General features: G+C 38.1%; 1 protein-coding gene across 3 annotated transcripts in view; it reads left to right on the top strand.

The window, feature by feature from the left end:
• Nucleotides 1-6,560: 6,560 nt before the first annotated feature.
• Nucleotides 6,561-26,244, top strand: part of PIK3R4 (phosphoinositide-3-kinase regulatory subunit 4) — a 67,211-nt gene continuing 47,527 nt past the window's right edge. The window contains exons 1-6 of one of the 3 annotated variants that reach the window (XM_030816839.1): nt 6,561-7,074; nt 8,163-8,938; nt 16,460-16,593; nt 18,335-18,917; nt 22,012-22,146; nt 23,753-23,974. In XM_030816839.1, the coding sequence (XP_030672699.1) occupies nt 8,206-8,938; nt 16,460-16,593; nt 18,335-18,917; nt 22,012-22,146; nt 23,753-23,974 (1,807 nt within the window). In that variant the 5' untranslated portion in view covers nt 6,561-7,074; nt 8,163-8,205. Of the gene's footprint in view, nt 7,098-8,162; nt 8,939-16,459; nt 16,594-18,334; nt 18,918-22,011; nt 22,147-23,752; nt 23,975-26,244 lie in introns of all 3 variants that reach the window. The other 2 variants (XM_030816838.1, XM_030816840.1) reach the window with 2 other exon arrangements.

A 26,244-nucleotide genomic window follows, 5' to 3' on the forward strand; every position in this document is an offset into this window, starting at 1 on the left:
GTATTCACATTTCTTCAATTATGCATGAAATGTTTTTTATAGCTGTTTCTAATCCTGGATCCAGTTGAAGCTCACACATTGCATTTAAATTTCATGTCTCTTTAGAATCTTTTAATTTAAAAAAGTCCGTCCATATTTTTCACGGTATTGACTCTTTGAAGAATCCAGGCTAATATTCCATTTTCTGGATCTGTCTGATTGTTTCCTGATGGTATTGCTAAATTAATTTTTCTATTCCTTTTATTTTTTATAGGCTGGAAATTGGGTCGAGTGGGGTTGTCTAATAAAAACATAACATAAGCCACATATGTAATTTTAAATTAGTAATCACATTTTAAAAAGTAAAAAGACGCCGGGAGCGGTGGCTCACGCCTGTAATCCCAGCACTTTGGGAGGCCAAAGTGGGCGGATCATGAGGTCAGGAGATCGAGGCCATCCTGGCTAACACGGTGAAAACCCCGTCCCTACTAAAAACACAAAAAATTAGCCGGGCGTGGTGGTGGGCGCCTGTAGTCCCAGCTACTCGGGAGCATGAGGCAAGAGAATTGCATGAACCCGGGAGGTGGAGCTTGCAGTGAGCCGGGATCCTGCCACTGCACTCCAGCCTGGGCAAGAAAGTGAGGATCCGTCTCAAAAAAAAAAAAAAAAAAGTAAAAAAGAAATCCATTTTAATTAAATATTTCCTTAACCCAATATATCTAAAATATGATTCCAACATATAATACTTATCAAAAATATATTAATGAGATTTTTTCATTTTTTTGTATTAAGTTCTCTAAAATCTGTATGTTTTCTATAGTTACAGCACATCTGAATTTGTAGTAGCCATATTTCAAGAACTCAATAGTCAAATGTAACTAGTGGCTATCATATTGAGCAGTGAGGTCTAGGGGCTTGATTGAATTCAGGTTACACATTCTTGGCAGCCGGGTGAGGTGACTCATGCCTGTAATCCTAGCACTTGGGGAGGCTGAGGTGGGTGGATCACTTGACACCAGGTGTCCAAGACCAGTCTGGCCAACATGGTGTAACCCCCATCTCTACTAAAAACACAAAAATCAGCCAGGCATGATGGCATGCACCTGTAATCCCAGCTACTTGGGAGGCTGAGGCACAATAATTGCTTGAACCCGGGAGGCAGAAGTTACAGTGAGCTGAGATCATGTTACTGTACTCCAGCCTGGACAACAGAGCAAGACTGTCCAAAAAAAAGAAAGAAAAGAAAAGAAAAAACCAAAAATATTCTTGGCAAGAATGCTTCATGGGTGACAGTATATATTTCCCATTGCATTATATCAGGAGCCTCATAGTATCTGTGTCCTACTATTAGTGATGCTAACTTTGATCACTTGGAAAAAGGGGTTATGAAAAGGTTTTCCACTATAAAAAGTTCATTTTCATTCCTTTTTAACATAGAAAATAATCTGTAGGTATTCCTTGGGTACCATGAGACTATCTTGTTGTTCCACAAGTTTTACCCAGTGATTTTAGAACCCATTGACAATCCATGTAGAAAGCAATTATTGCACTGCAGTCACAAAATGGTAATTTCTTATAATTTATTTTACATGTATTAGCTGGCATTCTTGTATAAGAAGATAAAGTATTTACTATTAACTTGAAGGAGCTGTTTACATTAGGGATCCTTCCCCCTTGCCTTATTTTTTCCCTTAGGATGCAAGGATAGAAGAGATCACATGGACATCTTACAGGACTGCAAGTGCACTGGTGGAATAAGCAGCCCAGGAGAGGGAGGAAATGAATAGAGATCAGGCAGATGAATATGTATTTATAAAGGCAAGGATAACTGCTATAATTAAGAGATTATGAGATTTTGCTGGCTTATAATGGGGTAAACTTTTGCGTATGTAAAAGTTCTATGTGAGGGTGCCTGCTAAGCAAGGGTCTTTCTCCAGGCTGTGATTCGGGGACACGGGCTCCTATCATTTTGTGGCTCTGGCATCAACTAGGGCCTTTAAGTCTTCTGCAACCAGGCTAAAGAGGAAAGAAAGTGGAAATCATTCACCTCTTAACTATTGTGCACTAGAAATGGAACACACAATTTCCACCTGAACTTCATAGTGAAAGCTAGTAAAATGGCTCCACTTAGATGCAAACAGTGGCGTGGGACTGAAAAATATGGTTCCTATAGTTCAGGCACTTCCCAGAAACATCCATTTTCTGTGGAAGGGGAGAGTTAGCCGTCACTGCCAAAATGCAGCTGCAAGGACACTGGCTAGAGGATGGTCCAGTGTTTGTTGGCTCTTTCTTAGTTTGACTTCAACAGTAGCAAGTAAATTTTATCTTTTATTTGCTTTGAAAAGAGCTAGGTGAGATTTCTTTAAATCTCCATGGACAGTCAGGATTGCTGTTTAACAATAGAAGAAAGGAAAGAAGGAAGAAAGAACAAGAAGGAAAGGGAGAAAAAAGAAAAGGAAGAATTGGAAAGAAAAAGAAAAGAAAACCATAGCAGTGAGTATAGAAGGCATTGAAAAAATCCACAAGTTATTTCACAAAATGTAATGTTGGGGAAAAATACAGGTGGGGAAAAGCAGAAATAATCTAAATTGAGATATTTACCATATTTTCATGCCATTATTTCTCTATTGGAGAGATATCTAAAGCACTTACATATGTGGTATTCAGAGTCTGAAATATAAGCTTACTCTTTAAAAAAATATTATCTGGTAATTAACTAAGTGCTTCCACTGATTTTATGTATATAGTTTAATGTTCCCAGTCCTGGGACTCCTGACCTTGGCCCTAATGATCACAAACCTCACAAAGTCCACATTTATTGATTCAAAAAATACCAATTGAATGCCTATCATCTGTTAGGTATGGTTCTAGGTGTTGAAGATACCCTGGTGAGTAAGAATCACACAGTCACTGTTGTCATGGAGTTTACAGTCTAGTGGTAAAACAGACAATAAGCAAATAGTTATACCTCAAACTCAAAAGATTTCAATAATAATAAGCACTGTGAAGGAAAAGTAGAAGGTCCATGAAAGTATATAATGGGGGGCAGTCAGCGAAGAATTGCATGAGGTGATGGCACCTAATCTGGGACTCGAAGGATAAGAAGATTTTGGCTAAAGAATAGGTGAAAGAGTGTTCTGAGCAGAGGAAAGAGTAAATGTGAAGGACTAGCAGTAGGAAAAGGTTTGACAAATTAGAACAGGATAGGAACAAAGAGAAAGCCAGTGTGGGAAACTGAGAGGGACAGTGAGTGATGTCAATTGCAGTGCAGCAGGTGGGCAGGGGTCAGATCATGCAAGGTTTTGTAGGCCAATCTATGGATTTTTAATGTTAGCCTAAAAATGAGGAGGAGCTTCTAGAAGAATGTAAGCATAGATGTCTTATGATTATAATTTCATTTAAAAAAGACTACTCTAAGACTAGCCATGTCAGACATTAAAACATTATACAATTATTTAAAAAGTACTGGTAGGTGAATTAAATAGTACCTCAAAGGACAGAAAAGAAAGTCCAGCAGAAGACCCAGATATATATAGGAAATCTGTTATATGGTAAATTTGACATTTCAACTAAGTGGGAGGAAAGGTATTACTCAACATTTTTAGATAACTGAGTAACTCTCTAGAAAAAAATAAAGTTGTAGCTATACTTCAGAAATTTAAGAGCACAAAATGAAACCATAAAAGACCCAGAAAAAATTTTGGGAGAAGTATACAAAATAATATCAGGAGTGAGGAGTGCCTTTTCTGTGTGGGTTTCAAAATGCAGACATCGTGACAATGATGGTTGCTTGGCCTAGGCCCTGAGGAGATGGCAGTGAATGGGTTCAAGGCATATTTTGGGGATAGAATCAGCAAGAGCAGGTGATCACTGAATGGAAGGAATGAGTGTGGTGAGGAAGGAGGGGGAGTGTAGGAATACGTTAAGGATGACTTAATGAGTTCCAAATTTATAGTCTTGAGGAATTCAGTGGGTAGTAGTGCTGCATATTGAGATGGAGAAGAAGGGAGGAGGGAATGTTGAAGGGATAACAACGATTTCAGCTTTGGATTAAAACATTTTGTGTTTCAAAGAATACTATCAAAAAAGTGAAAAGACAACAAAGAGAGAAAATATTTGCAAACAATATCTCCGATAAGGGATTTGTATCTAGAATATATTAAGAATGCTTACAACTCAATAATAAAAAGACAAACCAATTAAAAAATAGTCAAATCATTTAAATAAACATTTCTTCAAAGAAGATCTATGAATAGAAAACAAGCACAATAAGAAAGATGCTTAACAGAATTGGTTATTAGGGAAATACAAATCAAAACAACAATGAGATACCACTTAACAGCCACCAGAATAATAAAAAAAGGAGATAATAACAGTATCAGCAAGAATGTGGAGAAATTAGAGCCCTCATACATTGCTAATGGGAATGTAAAATGGTGCCTGCACTTTGGAAAACAGTTTGGCAGTTTCTCAAATGTTAAACATAGAGCTACCATATGAGCCCACAATTTCATTCCTCAGTATCTATCCAACAGAAATGAAAACATATGGCAACACAAAGACTTATACACTAATGCTATGAACATAGGAGCATTATTCATAATAACCTAAAAGTAAAACAACTCAAATGTCTATCAACTGACAAAAGGATAAACAAAATGTGATATATCCATACAAAAAATTATTTGCAACAACAAAGAAATGAAGTACTAATACAAGCTACAACAGGGATAATCCTCAAAAACATTACCCAAAGTGAAAGAAGTCAGTCACAAAGACCACATATTATATATAAAATGTCCAGAAGAGGCAAGTGTATAGAAACAGAAGGTAGATTAGTGATTGCCTAGGGCTGGAAGGGGGAGGAGAAATGGGGGAGAACAGGGAGTGACTCCGAATGGTTTCAGGGTTTCCTTTTGGGGTAATGAAAATGTTTAAAATCAGGCAGGCTGGGCGCGGTGGCTCATACCTGTAATCCCAGCACTTTGGGAGGTCGAGACGGGCGGATCACTTGAGGTCAGGAGATCCAGACCATCCTGGCCAACATGTTGAAACCCCATCTCTACTAACAATACAAAAACTAGCGGCCGGGCGCGGTGGCTCACGCTTGTAATCCCAGCACTTTGGGAGGCCGAGGCGGGTGGATCACGAGGTCAGGAGATCGAGACCACAGTGAAACCCCGTATCTACTAAAAAAAAATACAAAAAATTAGCCCGGCGCGGTGGCGGGCGCCTGTAGTCCCAGCTACTCGGGAGGCTGAGGCAGGAGAATGGCATGAACCCGGGAGGCGGAGCTTGCAGTGAGCCGAGATTGCGCCACTGCACTCCAGCCTGGGCGACAGAGCGAGACTCCGTCTCAAAAAAAAAAAAAAAAAACTGCTGGGCGTGGTGGCAGGTGCCTGTGGTCCCAGCTACTCTGGAGGCAGAGAATTGCTTGAACCTGGGAGGTGGAGTTTGCAGTAAGCCGAGATGGCCGCCCACCTGCAGCCCCTCCCCCCCGCGGCCCGCCTGTTCCCACTGGAGGCGACACGAGGTCAGAGATAGAGACCAACCTGGCTAACAGTGAACCGTCTACAAAAAAAAAAAATAGCCTGGGCGCGTGAGCCCGGACTGAGGCATGAACCAGCGAGCTGCAGTGAGCCAGATGCGCCACTGCACTCAGCTGGCGACAGAGCGAGACTCCGTCTCAAAAAAAAAAAAAAAAACTGGGGGTGGCAGGTGCCTGTGGTCCCAGCTACTCTGAAGGCAGAGGCATGAGAATTGCTTGAACCCGGGAGGTGGAGTTTGCTGTAAGCCGAGATGGCGCCACTGCATTCCAGCCTGGGTGACAGAGCCAGACTCTGTCTCCAAAAAAAAAAAGGCCGGGCGCTGCGGCTCACGCCTGTAATCCCAACACTTTGGGAGGCTGAGGCAGGCGGATCACGAGGTCAGGAGATAGAGACCAACCTGGCTAACACGGTGAAACCCCGTCTCTACTAAAAATACAAAAAAATTAGCCGGGCGTGGTGGCGGGCGCCTGTAGTCCCAGCTACTAGGGAGGCTGAGGCAGGAGAATCGCTTGAACCTGGGAGGTGGAGGTTGCAGTAGCCGAGATCGCGCTAGTGCACTCCAGCCTGGGCGACAGAACGAGACTCAGTCTCAAAAAAAAAAAAAAAAAAAAATTAAAATCAGATTATAAGGATGATTGCACAACTCGATAGATGTATTAAAAACTACTGCTTTGTACATTTTAAGCAGGTGAACTTTATGGTATTTAAGTTATATCTCACTAGAACTCTAAAAATCCAGCTTGGGATATATTAGTTTTCCTAAATATTCTTGAGTTCTCTTAACTCTATTCTGCTGTCCTGGGAGTGAAGGGGTGTCTGAGCAGATTCTAGAGGGTGTCAGAAACCTCAGCGTTCGAGAATGAAAGGTAGAAGAACAGGACGGGGAATAGATCGTTGTCGGAGCATCATTCTCTCCCTGTAGTCTCGCCCGGAGAAAGACCACGCCTTCCCTAATTTCCTAGCAACCAGTTTCCTACCCGGGCAATTCCTCAAGGCTCACTCTTTCGTCACTTCCGCTCGGCGACAGGAAGTGAGGTCAGACCGGTTGCTTTCCCGGGAGTTCGGCGTTTGCTGCGGCTGTAGCAGTTGAAGTATAGTGTTTTCCTGGGACTGGCGGTCTCCACTTCTCTCCCGGGTTCCATCTTTCCCCCGCCCGGTGGTGAGGCCCTCGAGGAGGGCTTGGAAGGGAGTAGCGATCCGCGCTAGACGAAGACGAGGCCCGGGAACGCATGGCCCCCAGGGCAGGTTAGGGGGCTGGAGGGGGCAAATCCCAGGGTACCTGTGGAGACTCTTTAGCGTGGCTTCTTCTGTCTTCTGAGACCCCGAGGGCTTTCCCAGTTCTCCTCGCAGGACCACCGGGGTTCCTGAAGATCGGGACTTTTCTGCGCCCCTCCCCCAACAGCCCATCTCCTGCCTATGAAGAAAGACCCTTCGTAGAAACAACTTCCCCGCTGCTGACGCGTTTTCCCGTCCCGTCCCCGAAGTAGTCTACTATGACCTCGTTGTGAGCCTCTGAACGATTTTTGACACTTTCCCGAGGCCTAGGGTAAATGTTTATGTGTGCTCAAGGTCGTGTGTGTATTTGTGTGGCATTTATTTCCTGCAAAACCTGAGTTAGCAGAACCCTGGGCTACGTTTAGCAAGTGCATACTTTGGTCTACTTTCCTTTAACATCTGTGGCAAGGTTTCTTGTTGCAGACCAGCGAAGTTTGCACCTTCTTTTAGCTGGGTGAGAGGGCACGCTGGAATTAGGCAGGAAGTGCCCAGGAGTTAACCGAATTTTTATATCTTAGTTTGACCTTTTCAGTTTTAAGTTTTTCTTTTCTTCTTTTTTCTTTTTCTTTTTGAGACGGACGGAGTCTCGCTCTGTCACCCAGGCTGGAGTGCAGTGTCGGGATCTCCACTTACTGCAACCTCGGCGTCCTGGATTCAAGCAATTCTCCTGCCTCAGCCTCACGAGTAGCTGGGATTACAGGCGCCCACTACCACGCCCGGCTAATTTTTGTATTTTTAGTAGAGACGGGGTTTAACCATGTTGGCCAGGCTCTTCTTGAACTCCTGACCTCGTGATCGCCCTTGACCTCGTGATCGCCCGCCTTGGCCTCCCTAAGTGCTGGGATTATAGGCGTGAGCCACCGCTCCCGGCCAGTTTTAAGCTTTTAATGTGTCTGTTTCTTATTTCCAAGAAGCTTACTTCCAAGAAACAGATTCTTGGACAAGAACTATGTCATATAGTAATTTTGTGATTCCCATAGCCCCTAGCACAGCACAGAACACATAGTAAAGGCTCATTAATATTTTAAATTTAAATATCAGAAAATAACACATACTAACATTTTTGGCTTAAAGTTGAAGAGGCCTGTCTCAATATAGTTCAGCTCCTGGAACTGGCGATGCACAATAGCAGGATCTTTTTAGGTAAAATAACAAGGTCTTCTTAGAGAAAATAACATGGTCTTTTTAGGTAAATGTGTATGAAATTTAGAGACTGCCCAGAAGGCTAGGTACAATGCTCTTAGTGGAAAAGAAATACGCTGCATCTGTCTTTTCGGAAGAGACCAAATAATAGAATAATGGTGTTTCACTACTTCTTTGTTTCTTGTCTTTTCTTCATTTGTTTTTTCTTTTAAATAGGTATTGTATCCTAACCGTACTGACCCCAGAGGTGCTTGCCATTATGGGAAATCAGCTTGCTGGCATTGCTCCGTCCCAGATCCTTTCTGTAGAGAGTTATTTTTCAGATATTCATGACTTTGAATATGATAAAAGCCTGGGGAGTACTCGGTTTTTTAAAGTTGCTCGAGCCAAGCACCGAGAAGGCCTGGTTGTTGTGAAGGTTTTTGCAATTCAGGATCCCACATTGCCTTTAACCAGCTATAAACAAGAGCTGGAGGAACTGAAAATCAGGCTTAATTCTGCACAGAATTGTCTACCTTTCCAGAAAGCATCAGAAAAAGCATCTGAGAAAGCAGCTATGCTCTTTAGGCAGTATGTGCGAGACAATCTCTATGATCGTATCAGTACCCGTCCATTCTTGAATAACATTGAGAAGCGCTGGATTGCTTTCCAGATCCTGACAGCTGTGGACCAAGCACACAAATCTGGAGTTCGTCATGGGGACATCAAGACTGAGAATGTGATGGTCACCAGTTGGAATTGGGTTCTTCTAACTGACTTTGCCAGTTTTAAGCCCACTTATCTTCCAGAAGACAACCCGGCAGATTTCAATTATTTCTTTGACACATCACGGAGGAGAACTTGCTATATTGCTCCCGAACGTTTTGTTGACGGTGGGATGTTTGCCACTGAGTTAGAATATATGAGAGATCCCTCAACTCCACTTGTAGACTTAAATAGCAATCAGAGAACAAGAGGAGAGTTGAAGAGAGCAATGGATATCTTTTCAGCAGGTATTTGAGTGGGTCATATTTGCTAAGGGAGCATGTGTTTATCTTTTAACTGTTAAACAGAAATGTAGCTTTTTTTAGTCACCAGATATTGAAAAGTTAATGTCTTGGTTTGTCCTCAGACACTATTTCAGTTAGAAGCAGCACTCGTACATTGGGTATGTTTAAGTGCCTAGGAAATGCAAACAGCAGTTTATTTACACAAACATATAAACATATTTGCTTGCCTACTTTTATTGTATGTGTCAGGCACTGTCCTAAGTGTTAGGGATATTGATGGATAATATATTTTCATAATGCTTCCATTTTAAAGTGACCGTGGATATTGCAAAAGGACATTTCAATGCGGTGTTGTTTGCTGTGGTGGTGATAAGCATAGGGTGCTGCTATAGGAGCACATAGATACTTAAATTAGTCCTCATGGTGGTGATGAGTCAAGAGGTGGGATCAAGAAAGGCCTCTTTAATAGAAAGGTGATATTTACATTGAAACCTGAAGTTGATTGGGAGTTAACTTTCGTAGTTTGTTTCACTGGACTCCTTCCCCAGAAAAATGTACCATGCATTCATTCCTATGTATTATTTCACATACATAGACCACATGAAGCTGAGCTGTGGATTCCAGATTATTTAAGAATTTGTGGGATAGAGAGGAAGGAGAAGTGTGTTGAGGGTGGTACCCTGATGAACTTCAAAAGAAATCTGGCATCAGTGCCATTTTTGGTAAATTTTGTGATGGTTTGGCTTAATTTTTTTCTTGTTTGTAAGTTTATTACAAAAAAAAACCATAAATTGAGCCAAATTTTAGATTATTTAGGAAAATTAATTGATGAATAAATGTATTTCATCTACCGGAATGAATAATGTTATTCAGGATTGCACCTATGTTGGTCTATTCAGCTGACTAATTTGTGTCCCAAGATAATACTGAGAGATGTTTTGATAAGATAGGGTTAGCCTCAGGGCTGTAAATACAGTATAACAAGGTTAGAAATGTAATCCATCAAAGTTCCAGTTTTGTTGATCAGTGTATTACAATGTTCTTGAACCATTTTTACATTTTAAACTCACTAATTGTTGTGTAATCCTTTAGCTTAGGAATCGCATCACTTTCAAGCTTCAGGGGATCATTCATAGGTTTAAAATTTCAGTGGTCAATATGCTTATATTTATCCTTTTTTTGTGCATTGTAGTTTTGTAAACGTCAACAAAATTCTCACTCAGCATTTATTTTTCCAAACCAAAGAGCCTTACATGGTTTTGGCTGAAGGTAGGCCCTTCCGTTCCTTTGAAAAAGAGGTGGGTGGCATCTGTCCACTTCCCAGTGCTCTTAAGATTTGAATGTTTGGGTTTTGAGTGCTACTTTCCCCTCTTGATGGATTTCCATGGTTCCAGGCTGCTGGTTTGGGAGAAGTGTACAGCAAGTCCTGACGTCCTTGATAGGCTCTTGGAAACTGCTACTTTAAGCGAAACACCGTAAAGCAGGTCCATCAAACAATGTCGTTGTTTTCATTATAATGAAATGGTGAGAAAATAAATGGTTTTGTTATACGTTGTTGTACTTAAAGTTGCAGTTTCCAAGAACCCACTGATAACATTGAGGACTTACCATATATATTCTGCCTCTGGTCCAATACATAGGCATAGCCTTGTGTGCTGAAGATCTTTCATTCATTTTGACATACATTTGAGTGTATTATGTGCAAGCCATTGTTATGTAGGTGCCAGGAATACAGTTGACTTTAAGCTTTTGCCATTATGGAGCTTTCATTCTAGTGGGGAGAGAGAATAAACAAGTAAATAAGAAAGTTAATTTTGGTTAGTGATGTGTTACAGCCAAGCAGAATGATATTGAAAAGGCTGGTAGGGCACTACTTTAAGATAAAATGGTCACGGAAGGCCTCTCTAATGAAGGTAACATTTGAGCTGAGATTTGAATGATACAGACTCAGTGAAGATAGTGACGATTTAAACAAGTTGTTCCACAGGGAAATACCACCCAATAACATCTTTCAGAATAAAATTGTAAAAGTTTTGAGAAAATAAATATGAATTCACTTCTGCATTAGTTTGTTAGGGATGCCGTAACAAAATACCACAGCGATGGTGGCTGAAACAAGATTTATTTTCTCACAGTTCTAGGGGCTGGAAGTCTAAGATCAAGCTAACAGGGTTGGTTTCTTCTGAGACCGCTTTCCTTGGCTTGCAGATAGCCATCTTCCGGCTGTGTCCTCATGGGTTTTTCTCTGTGAATGAACATACATGGTGTCCTTTCTTATAAGCACACCAGTCATATTGGATTAAGGGCACACCCTTATTACCTCTTTAACCCTAATTAACTCCTTAAAGGCTCTGCCTACAAATACACTTAGATTCTAAGGTATGGAGATTAAACATATGAACTTGCAGGAGGAGAGGCAGGGGGTACTTGACACACAATTCAGTCCATAAAACCTTCATTTAGTTATAAATAGTCATATGTCACTGTGGTTTTTTCTGACTTTATTTGAAAATACTGTAATTTCAAACTTGAAAGCCTTAAAAACTTACAGACTTTTAAACTTGCAAAAATAAAAATAGAACAAAGGAACACCCATATACACTTTACCCAGATTCACCTATTGTTAACATTTTGCCCTGGTTGCTGTATCATTGGTATCGTTTCTTCTTCCTCACGCCCCATTTTTTCCCTAACCTTATGAAATAAGTTACATATATTATGGCCCTTTACCCTGAAACATTTCAGTTTGTATTTTTAAATTTTTACTTATTTTTATTTTTTGAGACAGAGTCTTGCTCTGTCATCCAGGCTGGAGTGCAGTGGCGCGATCTTGGCTCATTGCAACCTCCACCTCCTGGGTATCATGCTGCTGCCTCCTGAGTAGCTGAGATTGCAGGCATGTGCCACCATGCCTGGCTAATTTTTTTGTATTTTTAGTAGAGACAGGGTTTCTCCATGTTGGCCAGGCTGGTCTTAAACTTCTGGTCTCAAGTGATCTGCACCCCGTTGGCCTCCCTGAGTGCTGGAATTACAGGTGTGAGCCACTGTGCCCGGCCTTCAGTGTTTTCTAAGATGAGGTATAGTCTGTTACAAAACACAATATAGTTAATGGCTGCAGTAATTTTAACATTGATACAGTAATTACACTTTTTATTCTAATTTTCTATTTGACCCAATAATGTCTCTTACAGCATTTTTCCTGCTTCAGGACAGGACCTTGTTTAGGGTTCAGGTATTACATTTAGTTGTCATATCTCTTTAGCCTCCTTTAATATTTCTACAGCCTTTTTTTCTTTTTGTTATTATCACATTGCCATTTTTTGAAGAATGCCTCCCCCTACTTAATTTTTCAAAATCATTTTTATACTTTTTAGTTTGAAATTACTGTAGAATCAAAGGAAGTTGCAAGAATAGTGATGTATCCTTCACCCAGCTTCCCTCAATGATGACATTTTATGACTGTTGTACCATATCAGAATCAGGAGTTGCCATAGGTGCATTACTGTTAACTAGAGTATAGACCTTATTCAGTTTTCACCAGCTTTTACATGCATTCTCTGTGTCACCCACTCCTTTGTTTTTTGATAGGATGTTTCTCATTTTGAGTTTGTCTAATGTTTCCTCATGATTAGATTTATGTTATAACTTAGTAGGAATACTGCATAGATGGTGATGGATTTTCACAGGGTCACATCTTTAAAGAAATAATGGTTGTTTATGATGTTAATTTTAATCATCTGGTCAAAGTCTTCCCAAATTTCTCCCCTCTATAGTTTTTTTTTTTTCAATCCCTTGCAACTAATAAGCAACCTGTGTGGGAAGAAGTTTTAAGATGTGCAAATATGCCTGGTGTGGTGGCTCACACTTGTAATCCCAGCACTTTGGGAGGCTGAGATGGGCAGATTCTTGAGCCTGGAAGTTCAAGACCAGCCTGGACAATATGGTGAAACCCTGTCTCTACAAAAAATGTAAAAAATTAATTGGGCGTGGTGGTGCATACCTGTAGTCCCAGCTACCCAGGAAGCTGAGATGGGAGGATCACCTGAGCTCAGGAGGTCCAGGCTACAGTGAACTGTGATCACACCATTGCACTCCAGGCTGGGTGACAGAGTGAGACCTTGTATCAAAAAACTAACAAAAGGCCAGGCGCAGTGGCTTATGCCTGTAATCCCAGCACTTTGGGAGGCCGAGGTGGGCGGATCACGAGGTCAGGAGATCAAGACCATCTTGGCTAATGTGGTGAAACCCCGTCTGTACTAAAAATACAAAAAATTAGTCGGGCGCGGTGGCGGGCGCCTGTAGTCCCAGCTACTTGGGAGGCTGAGGCAGGAGAATGGCATGAACCAGGGAGGCGGAACTTGCAGTGAGCCCAGATAGCGCCACTGCAGTCTGGCCTGGGAGAAAGAGCGAGACTCTGTCTCAAAACAAAACAAAACAAAACAAACAAAAAAAGGTATGCTAATATCCTGCCCATCACCACAGTTGATCCCCTGACATTTGGCATCCATTGATGATTCTTGCCTGATTGAATTTTTGCTATGATGGTTGCAAAAATGATTTTTCCACTCAAATACTTCCTCCACATTCAACAGTAGGACCTCAACATTCTGCTGTAGTCAAGGATCCTCTCTTTTGCCCCATTTATTTATTTATTTATTATTGGTATAGACTAATTCTTCATTTTTTTCAGTCATATATATTTATTACCTTCTTAATTATATGGTGCACCAGTTGTCTCAGATTTGGCCAGTGGGAGTAGGAGCCTTCTCAGGCTGATTCCTGTGTCCTTGTGACAGTCCTCATCTTTTTTATTTTTTTTTAAGCATTTCTTTACTTTTTGATATAAGATATCGTACCTACCCTGCCTTAGTGCTCAAACCAGCCATTAAGGAATCCTAATTCTTTTAGTGTGTAGTGAATGATATTAGAAGCCTCTATCTAGTGCTCATTGCCATTAGATTGTCTTTGACACTTTGCTCTTACAGCTGACAAAGCCAGGCAATATATGTAGTGTGTGTGTGTGTTGTACTCTGCTTCTGTTGGGTGGAGTGTTCTGTTGATATCTGTTAGATCCAGTTGGTGTTTTTCCCTACTGTTTTTTCCCCTCAGCACCAACTTTTAGATTATATTTTATGTGCATATGTTCCTCAACTTACAATGGAGTTACATCCCAATAAACCGATTAGAAGTTGAAAATATCCTAAGTAGAAAATGCATTTAATACACCTAACCTGTTGAACTTCATAGCTTACCCTACCTTAAACGTGCTCAGAAACTTACTTACATTAGCTGATTAATTTTAATTGTATTTTTCGGGTCCTCTGTTTCCTTGTTGCTTATGGTGTTTTTAATAGCTGTTTTTCGAAGTCCTTTATTCTAAAATGTGACACTATACAGAGAGAAATTAACAAATTTATTGAGTGTTTATTACGTGTTAGGAACTTAGTTGCTGGAGATTTTTCAATGAATAGAGGAAAATAGAAAAATCCCTTCCTCATGTAAATTGCATTCTAGTGGGCATATAGACAAAAAGAAACATACAGACTGTCCCCACTTTGCAATGGTTCAGCTTATGATTTTTTGATTTTACCATAGTGCAAAAGTGGTACATATTCAGTTGAAATGTATTTGGAGCACCCATACAATCATTCTGTTTTTCACTTTCAGTTCAGTATTCAATAAATTACGTGAGATGAATCACTTTATTGTGAAATAGACTTTGGGTTAGATGTATTTGCCCAAATGTAGGCTAATGTAAGTGTTCTGATCATGTTTAAGGTAAGCTAAGCTGGAAAATTCAGCAGGTTAGATGTATTAAATCCATTTCTTTTTCTTTTTCTTTTCTTTTTTTGAGACAGAGTCTGGCTCTGTTCCCCAGGCTGGAGTGCAGTGGCCCAATCTCTGCTTACTGCAAACTCTGCCTCCCAGGTTCAAGTGATTTTCCTGTCTCAGTCTCCCAAGTAGCTGGAATTACAAACGTGCACCATCACATCCGGCTATTTTTTGTATTTTCAGTGGAGATAGGGTTTCACTGTGTTGGCCAGGCTGGTCTCGAACTCCTGACCTCAAGTGATCTACCTGCCTTGGCCTCCCAAAGTGGTGGGATTACAGGCATGAGCCACCGTTCAATATTTTTAACTTTTCGTTGATTTATTGGGATCTAACCCCATTGTAAATAGAGCAGCATCTGTACATAAAATATAACCTGGAAGTTGGTGCTATGGGGGAAAAACAGTAAGGAAAGGGAAAAGGGAATGTGTCCGGTGAGGGGTTTGGGGGTAGTTGTGGTAGTGGGGCCTGCAGTTTTAAACAGGCAGTCAAGAAAGGCTTTACTGCTGAGTGACATTTGAGCACCTGAAGATCTGAAGGAGGTGGAGGTATAAGCCACATGGATACTTGGAGGAATAGCATTCTAGGTAGAGGGACTAGCAAATGCACAGGCTGTGAGGTGAGGTTATTTAAGGATCTCTTTAGACTTGTTAAATGCCTGTCATGTAATGATTCAGTTAAACTGTGTTGTCCTTTTGGAAATGTGGATACTTTAAAAATTTCTGGTTTGAAGATTATATAAGTGCAAAACGAGAGTTGTCTCTCTTTTCCTCTCCCTAATCTTACAGCTACACTTTTTAGCATTTCACATATTATGTTTGTTCACTGCTTTATTTTCTGTCTTCCTTCCTAGAATGAAAGCTTCATGAGGGCAAGGATTTTATCTGCTTTATGTACTGCTTGTGCCTAGGGCATAGTAGTCACCTAATAACTTTTTGTTTAATTATGAATAAATGATTTGTCAGATATGACTTTGTAGTAGTAGTAGTTCCTTATGAATTTAATGTCTGTAAGTCCATACTTAAAAAAAAAGTTTCTTGTTTTATCACTCTGTATGTAAATTGCATATGTTACATATATACATTCATTTTATTTTATTTTATTTTATTTTTTTGAGATGGAGTCTCACTCTGTCATCCAGGCTGGAGTGCAATGGCACGATCTTGGCTCATTGCAGCCTCTACCTCTCTCTACCTCATCTCCTGGGTTTAAGTGATTCTTGTGCCTCAGCCTCCCAAGTAGCTGGGACCACAGGTGTGTGCCACCACGCCCAGCTAATTTTTGTATCTTTGGTAGAGATAGGGTTTCATCATGTTGACCAGGCTGGTCTCGAACTCCTCACATCAGATGATCTGCTGGCCTTGGCCTCCCAAAGTGCTGGGTTTACAGGTGTGAGCCACCACATCTGGCCTATACATTCATTTTAAATTACAGAACGGGGGAATTATTTAAGTTTTTTTAAGAGGGAGAAAAATTGTATGGCTCTTCTTTGACTTTATACTTTAGAAACCAGTGTTTGGGTAATAGACATTTTCCCTGTCAGCTTGATTGAGGTTGTATGTTGCATTAAAATTTTTAATTTCATTTACTTTGGGGTTTTGCATTTTGGGTTTTATGAGCTGTCTGAGTTCTCAATCTATATTGCATGATATTTTTCATCTCTTTTCTAACAGAATTATACCTGCTATTTTTCAGGTTGTGTGATAGCTGAGCTTTTTACAGAAGGTGTACCATTATTTGATCTCTCTCAACTTTTGGCTTATAGAAATGGACATTTTTTCCCTGAACAAGTGCTAAATAAAATTGAAGATCGCAGTATCAGAGAATTGGTAACTATGCTACAAATATTCGCCATAAAGTTTTTAATAGGATCTTGTTCCCACTTTTGCTTTAATCAGATTTCTGGAATGTTGTAAATTTGGAATCAAGCAGTAAAACACCGTAGACTAATATAAACAGCCTTTTGTTATTACTTTGTTAGGGAAGAATGTACTGTTTTTTTCCCCTTCAGGCACAGAGCTCATTTGACTTAAAAAAAAAAAATCTACCTGTTATCTATTTTCCCACTATAATCTTCAGTGTGCTTTTTACAGATTTGGAAGGAGGTAAGGTGGTTTCTAGGGGTTGGAGAGGTTGTCCTGGCTAGAGCTTGCTAGTAAGAAATGAAGAAGACAGACATTTGAAATGAAGGGGACAGGAAATGTCAACTTGAATATAATACAGCAATACAGGGCCATTGCATATAGAAGCAAATAGCTTTGTATTAATATATGAAGCTGAGGGCAGTTCTGGAAAGGCAGCTACAGAAGCACAACTTAGTATAGCAGAATGGGCATGAGGGAGTTGTATGGGGGATCACCTAAGCCACATAGCTACATTACTGTTTGAGGGCATCTTTTCTAAGTCAGTTATAGGGTAACTGATATTGTGGTGATGACTCTGAGTCATGGAAAAGATTGTGGTGTGTTTAGAATATTCTTTAATTACGTAGGGAGATACGTAATGTATTTAATTTCTCTTAAGTATGTCAAATATTAAAAAATAAGATGCTTCAGAGGAAGCCAGTTGAGGCCATATTTATTGAACAGTGCACTGGATGAGGAGTTGGTGTAGTGTTCTGTCTTTGAGTATGGCGCATACTTGGTACGTTGCTTTGGTTATATAACTTCATGTCTTTGGGCATACATTTTCTTAACTGTGAAAGAAGTGAATTTGTTTAATTTTTAGGGCCTAGTCCAAACTAAAAGCAGTTCTAACTAGTAAACATTTTCTTTTAGTACATTTGAGTCCCCCACATTCACTACTAGGCTCTTATTTCAAATATAAACAGAAAGTTCAGATAACTCAATACATTTTGTGATACTGTATTTAAATAATGGCTGATACCCTATGAGTGTCCAGGAAAGATTAAACTATGTTCTGTGCATTGAAAAATATTTATTTCCCTATGATACTAGAAAACACAGGATAAATTCAAATTAGGTATATTATTTCTAGTGTTTGCAGAATTTAACATCTCTTTGGCACTGTTTGAAAACTTTAAGCCACTGATTCCCCTACTGATTAGATCCTAGAGCTATACTTAAACCACAGATTCCTTTGCACTTGTGGCAATAAGGTTCTGAACCATAACTCAAGCCGGGATATGTAAATGGATTTTAGGGGTTCTGTGATTCCTTCCAGAATTGTATGGGTTTTTTAATGCAAAAATTGTGTGTATACATTTTTCTCTGGAAGAGATCCATTGCTTTCCTCAGATTCTTAGTGGTATCTCCTACTCAGAAAAGTTTATAAGAATCTTTGAGTTGTAGACAGCAATATATTAGTCCCTATTTTAATCAGTGGGGAATACTCAGCCATGGTATAACCTCCTCTTTATGTGTCAGGGCCATCTGTAATGTATTTGTATATAATTTTTTACTGCTTTCTAGGATGATGGAGTCACAAATCACTTAGCAGTCAGGTTCTGAAAGATCCTTTAAATTGTATATAAATTGTCTTTGTAGCTTTCATCTGGTTTACTTTTCTATTGTCAAATCTATTTTAATTCCTTTTCTTCCCTTGGTATAGGTAACTCAGATGATTCACCGTGAGCCAGATAAACGTTTAGAGGCAGAAGATTACTTAAAACAGCAGCGTGGCAACGCCTTTCCTGAAATATTTTACACTTTTCTTCAGCCCTACATGGCCCAGTTTGCCAAGGAAACGTTCCTTTCTGCAGATGAGCGTATTCTGGTTATACGGAAGGATTTGGGCAACATTATTCATAATCTCTGTGGACATGATCTGCCAGAAAAAGCCGAAGGAGAGCCTAAGGAAAATGGGCTGGTTATCTTGGTATCTGTTATAACATCCTGCCTACAGACCCTTAAATACTGTGATTCCAAACTAGCTGCTTTGGAACTTATTCTTCATTTGGCTCCAAGATTAAGTGTTGAAATCCTTTTGGATCGTATTACTCCATATCTTTTGCATTTCAGCAATGACTCTGTTCCTAGGGTGAGGGCCGAAGCCTTGAGGACGTTGACCAAAGTTCTTGCTCTCGTCAAAGAGGTTCCTCGTAATGATATCAATATTTATCCGGAATACATTCTGCCAGGCATAGCCCACTTAGCCCAAGATGATGCTACTATCGTTAGACTAGCCTATGCTGGTAAGAGTTTATTGTCCAAATATTAGCCACTCAGATATTTTTTAAGTTAATGACTATAATACTGCTTGTTTTTCTGATTTGTTTGAGAATTCCAAGTATGAACTTTGCTCTTTGAACTATCTGTGTACATTTTGATAATATTTCTAGTTACTCTGTTCCTGGGAATCAACGTTTGTGTGTTCTCTCACTTTTGAAATGATCAGAATTATCAAGTGATGGAATTTTGTGGTTTTCTTAGGAATATTACATTCAACTTGGAATAAGACTAATGTTTACAAGTATGTGCTTCTGATTTGGTGTCTTTAGGCCTTTATGAAGTTTCTCTGACAAATATGGTTATTTGACTGTCAGTTTTAGGATACAACAATCTATTGCTGCTCTGAAAAAGATTAATTTTGCTAGGTAATTTGATATTGAAAGAACCTGGTATACTAACTTACTGAAGTTTAAGGTTGTTTTCCCAGTTACTGTACTGTTTAGGATATACATCTTTGTGATGAGGTGGGTGTGTTACACACACCTACCTGTTTTGCCTATAATTCTCACTCAAAATCAGGTGATCCAGATTCATGTTTCTAGCTCCCCAAATTAATTCTGAAAGCTTATTTCTGCATGAGAAATATCACTGAATATATATAATATCACTGAATATATATAATTTATTTCTATAGTATAATCTGATAGAAATCAGGGATTCTGTTTTGAAGTCTTGTAAATAGTACGTGTGTGGTGATGATATTGTCTTTTTTTTTTTTTAAAGAAATGTAGTTCATTCATTTTATAATTTGCTTGTCATTATTTTAATGAAACATGAGAAAAGTGGTCTTTGGACTCTGGTGTTATCTCTAGGCACACCCACAAAGTGGTGATTGTTAGGTGTTTTTATGTTTCCTCATACATATATTTTTATTTATGTTTATCTCTGCCTATTTATTTATTTATCTATCATTTCTATAACCATATAGGTATGAACTTCAGGCCCAGAAATCCAGGATTCCTCTTAAGACACATCAAAGTTTATCATTTATAACAAAGCATAGTTGTAACTCACTTGGCAAATATAAATAATTGAACCAGATAAAATCAAGTCAAATAAAATATCAGTTTTAAAAACAAGCTCCGTCTTCTTTACCAGAATTTTATGATCCTACTTTTTGGTGCAGTGTATCTTAATCTGTTCTCAATTGTGTTAAACAGGTCATGTTCTGATGAGGTGCCATATTAACGTATTGACACTCAGTTACTAATAGCTATCACATAAAAATAATAGCTACTGTTTATTGAAAAATCTGCTCTAGGTTATTGCAAGGGTTAGCTGCAACAACCTTGAGCATTAGATATTATATTACCTTCATATGACAGGTGAAGAAACTGGGGCTAGGAGAGACTAAATAACATGACCCAAATGTATCCGGTCTAATTCTCAATTCTCAGAGCTCCTGCTCTACACCTTGGTTTTGAAGCAATCCTACTTTTCTTTGGTCTTCTGGGTCTTTATGGTGAGAATCCATGATAACCCAGGGTCAGTGTCAGCACCTTGCATTGTTATTTCTTCATGGCCCAGTACATGATCACCCAGGCTAGAATGCAGTGGGGAGATCATGGCTCACTGCAGCCTTGACTTCCCAGGCTCAAGCCATCCTCCAAACGCAGCCTTCCAAGCACTATAGGTGTGTGCCACCACGCCTGGCTAATTTGCGGTCTTTTAAAATAGAGCTAGTGTATTTGAATGTGTATGGTTAAATATAATTAAAATACATGTGTCAGTAATTATAAAAGTTTAAAATCAACATTTATTTCTTTACAGTATTTTTTAAACATCATAGATGCTGGTACAGATTTGTGTAAAGTGAACTTCCAAGTGTGCTGTGGTTTATGCACTTAAAAGGGGAAATAAGTATAGATCTACTCAGATTTAGAGGTGCCCAGGAAAGTAAGAGACTTTTCCTAATAAAGATTTGCTCATTAAAGTGGGGATATTCATCTAGAATTTTGGCATATTATCAGGATATGGCCCAGAGTTTTTCCATCTTTAGGGTGAGCAGGCGTTATAGGGTATTAACATCTTGCTTACTTAGTGGTAAATTTTTTTTCTATTCAGAGCATTGTTGAACCTAGCAGGGGGTGGGGAGTGGGACCCCAGGATGAAGGGAATAATTGTATTTGATTGACTCAAAGATGTCAACTGCCATAAGGTACATTTTGATTTCAGAGATGTTGGAAAGCAAGGAAAAAGTAAGGTTATTTTAAGTTTAAGGTAGTTAAACTTTATGTTCAGTGCTATTCACTGCTAAGAAGGAAAAGAGTACAGTCTTTGACTGGTTATGGTCATATGTTAAGAAACACATATGTTAAGTGGGAGGCAAGGTAGGAGAAGAAAGTGTAAGTGAAGAGCAGATACAATTGATAGTAAATGTGACAGCAGAAATTAGAAGTAGTTATTTTGTAGTGGTGAGGAGTATCAGACAGTCTTTGTAGGTCATCAGAAAGAGAAAGGAGAAGATAAAGACAACGGTAGAAATGTGGCCAACAGTCTGCCACTTTGGTTCACTAAGAACTTGAGTATCACTTGTAAAGCAGTCTAACAATGGTTTCTCTTTGAGGCAGTTGTGACTTCATTTATATGTGAAGAAACAGTCTCAGATTGTTTAAATGGTCAAATTAGTAAGTGGCAAGGTTGAGATTTGAACCCAGGTCTGTCTGATTCCAAAGCTTAGCTTTATCTGTTATTTTAATGTGGATGTTTCTTTGTTAGTCTAATAAATATCTCTCACTTGTCAAGGATACTGTTTAAAGGGTAAGTCCCTGCAGAGAATTAGGCTTTCATTTTTGGTCCTCAGTAGATGGGATATTAGATTATTTTTATATTATTATTTTTTTAAGCTGTGTTTCAAAAATAAGACTGGAGGTTTGGAGACAGTTAAGATTATGAGCTGGGTTACTAAAATCTGATTAGGTTAAATGCTAAATTGAAAAGTTCTGTTTTTCCCATAGGCTTATGATTGTTTATGTATAAAGACAGGGAGGAAAAGTTAATAAGCTTTACAGAGAGTTAAGATGGTAATTATAAATTTTCTTCCTTTTTATTTTATAGAAAACATAGCTCTGCTGGCAGAAACAGCTCTGAGATTCCTGGAATTAGTACAGTTAAAAAATCTTAATACGGAAAATGACCCCAATAATGAAGAAATAGATGAAGTTACACATCCAAATGGAAATTATGACACTGGTTGTATAATTTTTCTCTTCCAGATTTCCTATTATTTAGAATGAATTGCTGATGCTAACTTGTAAAACTATCATTTGTAGTTTTCATGTAAGGTGAAGGAATACCAGATCTATATATTAGATAGGAAGAGTCCCTGGTGTCTAATTATTCTCTCTATCCTCATACACTGTTATCTTGTTCAAAAATAATCAGCTTGTCACCATGGATACTAAACTCAATTGTTTGTCAGCCAGAATTGATCTGTGTGAACAGTAAAGCTGGCTGAATTATGTAATTCTCATAAAAGAAGAAAAAATTAGAAACATCATAGCTAAAGAAGCTAAACCTTTTCTCCTTATGTGAGTATATTCTGACTATACTCAATCATAAATTGTTTTTATTTCATACTATTTGTTATTTACAAAAAACCATAAAGGGACAGATGTGATGATGGTAAACTTATTGACGTCAAAGTCCTTGTCTTAGGTTTCTTTGCATTATACAACTCTTTACAGATTTTTACTTAATGTTTGTTGAGTAAAAGATTTAGAAGTAAAGTAATAGATGTAATTTTCTCCAAGATGCTTCTAGTTGTGAAAAACTAGAGAAATCTAGTCTTTCAGAATTTTATGCTACAAACAACTACAATTGCTGTTACTTGTTAGAATAGCACTATTTTTAGACAACATGTATTATCTAGAGTTGAATACAGTGGAATAATTTTGAAGTTATAGGAGGATGTATCAGGAAATCCTGGCCTTTTTTTGTGGAATTACTTGGAAAATAATACTGTCCTATAACCATGTAATTGGACCTATTGAGATAATAAATGTTAAAATTTTGGGGGGAGGGAATCTAAAGTTTTTCTTAATGTGAGCATATAGTTTTGCATGTCAGACCAGTTACCTTTTACCTTGACAGTAGTAGCTGGACCAAGAGTGGCCCCTGTCTTCTGTTTATTCACAGATAATTGTTAAAGATTAGCTCTGCATCAGGCAATTAGGAGCCTGCCCTAAGCACTAGAGCATGGTGGTGAATAAGATAGAAATGATCCTTGCTCTTGAGCTTATATTTTAGTAAAAAGAAGACAGGCAGCTAAGTAAATAAATAAGTGAGAAAAAGTGAGGGTGAGGAAGAGATAAGGCCAGAGAAGAAAGCAATGGCCAGATGAAGTAAAGCCTTGACAGAACTTGCAGTGTGTTTTCTGGCTTTCTAAAATAAACTGACCTTTGAAAACATTTTCTAAAAGGATTGCTCAGTACCATATATTATATCCTGATCCTATCCAGTATTTTCAAGTCCTTGATTAACTGGGATCTTACTGGGGCAATGTGATTTCCTTTCTGGTGCTTCTCTATAATTTTCTCCTTGAGTTAATAAATGAAACTATTTAATTAGTGAGATAGTAACTGTGTTTGTGGCATCTGCTTGTTAGGATATTCTTCACTTTATATTTCAGTTTCCCATCCTTCAGAGCTTTGAATAATGCAAAAAATTGGTGATTAAAGGCTTCGGTGGCTTCTGTAATCAGTCTCTCTGATGAGTGAGAAAGAAGACTGGGACTATCTATATGGGGAAAAATTTATCTTTTCTTAACTATTTCTTTTCTTTCTTTTTTTTTTTTTAGAGCTCCAAGCCTTACATGAAATGGTCCAGCAGAAAGTTGTTACTTTGCTAAGTGACCCTGAAAATATTGTAAAACAAACCTTGATGGAAAATGGAATAACACGGCTGTGTGTATTCTTTGGACGTCAGAAAGCCAATGATGTTTTGTTGTCCCACATGATTACTTTCCTAAATGATAAGAATGATTGGCATCTACGTGGAGCATTTTTTGATAGTATAGTTGGTATGTTTTTTGCTTTTTAAATTCCTTTAAGATTTTTAATCATCCTCTCAAACACTTCCATGCAATCTGAAGGATAGATGATACTACCAAATTTCATTAATAATGAAATGAATTCCTAGTATTTCTATCTTCACACTGCTTTTGGATGATGTAAGTATTTTAGCTTGGGAAAATAAAGGGTTGGTAAATCAACCTGTGTTACATCCGTATGAAGGAATACCATGTGGTCATTAAAAACTATATTTAGACAGAATAATGACCTGGAAAGTACCATGAAGTATGTTAAAGTGACATAAGTAGGTTGTAAATCCTCTTAAAGAATGATTGCTATTGTGTAAAGGTAACAATAACAGAAATCATACATGTTTATAAACATGTTAATAAAAGTGAACATGCATCACTTTTAGAATCAGAAAATAACAGTTAAAATATAATCATGGTTGCAAATCAGTGTAGTTGGAAAGAATTAAGTTAAAGGCTTTGCTTTGTGTAACTGAAAATTTTTGAAAATTTAAGCAGCATTTTTTTTTGCTGTTCTTTCATTTTACAATTCTTGATTTTTAGATATATCTAAAGTCAGACATCTTGTATTTTATATGCATGACTTCTGTTACATTTGGATTCAGAATTAGAAGTAAATGAAGTGGACAGTATTTTGCATGGGTTAAGTCATGTTTGATACAGGATTTAATATTTTTCTCTTTTGAATAATAACTGATGCCCTTTTCCCTGAATGTACTGATCTTTTCAGTTTAAGATTTGGCCAATTATGAAATATATGCTAAATTCATATTATTATGATTATCCACTACCCCCTATTATATCATTTCCCACAGAGTTGTAACAGTTTATCTGTTAACCCGAAAAGTTTAAAGACTATTCTGCACAATAGAAAGCTTGGCTGGTATCCAGACTTTCTTGTGAGGCAGCAGGAAGCTGTAAGACTTTAAGTTTTGGTTCCCAATAATCTGGGAAAGATTTGCTGTTTTGATTTTTGTTTGCTAAAAAAATAAAATGCAAGAAACCTGTGTGGCAACAGGATTGATATTTCTGCAAATGCTATCATATGTTTTGGAGGAAAGGGTACTTTCTACTTTGAAAAACTTTCAAATTCCCAGTTATTTTTGGAAATTACTGTACCTGTTTTTTCTTTTCAGACATCTTTTTTTTTAATTTTTGCATTAATTTATAGATGCATCTTAGCCTTCCATCTAGGACTTCATCTAACTCAGTTCCTGAATACAGTATTCTTTGATTCTTACATCTTTTTGTCTTCCTTGCTCTCTTCTTCTTCCAAATAATGTTATTTTCATTTCGTTTCTCGGGAAAAGTTGGTTCTTAAAACTTCCCCTATCTATTGGTCAATTCATGTGTTCTTTGAAACATATATTAGTTTGTCTTAATTTAAAAATAAATTTTTTTATTTATAAAAGTAATACATGCTTATATTACTTTTGGAAATAAAACTGAGAAAAATTTGGAAAATACAGAAACCAAGAAGAAAATAAATGACCGTTAATCCTACAACCCATGTACAATCTCTGTTAAAGCTTTGATGTTTTTTCCCATAGCTCTTCCTCTTCTCTTTCCATCGCATTTATACCTTTCTGTCATATGCTGATCGTTAAGAGCAGGCATTGTGCAGCTAGACTGTTGGGTTCAGGTGTTCGCTTTGTCACTAGTTGTGGTTCTTGGAAAATCATTTAATTTTTTTGCGGCTTAGTTTACCTATCTGTAAAATAGAAATAAGAATAGTGCCTGTCTTACTGGTTGTTGGGGGATAGAATGAATTAATATATGTAATAGTGCCTGGCATAAGTGCGATGTATATATTATATTCCAAATTTTATTTTATTATTTCTTAAACTTTTTTCTAACAGCATACTTCAAGCATTTTCTCATATCATTAAAAATTTATTTGAAATCATAATTTAATAGGTCTAAACTATTCCATTATATAGTTTTGCAAAAATTTAACCCTTCTTTTGGATATTTAAATTATTTTCATTTTTTTCTGTCATATATAGATAATCTGTATATTTGGTATAAATATGCAATGTATGTATGTAAGTAGTTGTGTCTGATTATTTTCTTAGAAGTAAAAAATTTTAATTACTGTGTTAAAGAATGTGAATTTATTTTTAAAACTCATGACACGTTTATAAGCTATTCAAAAAGATTTTATCATTTTGCATCCCCATCTCCATTAAGTGCTGCATACCCATCCAGTGTGAAATAGGCTTTACTTAGTCCTTGCCTGTTGGAAGGGT

This window comes from Nomascus leucogenys, chromosome 8 (genome assembly GCF_006542625.1).
Source record: "Nomascus leucogenys isolate Asia chromosome 8, Asia_NLE_v1, whole genome shotgun sequence".
NCBI lineage: Eukaryota > Metazoa > Chordata > Mammalia > Primates > Hylobatidae > Nomascus > Nomascus leucogenys.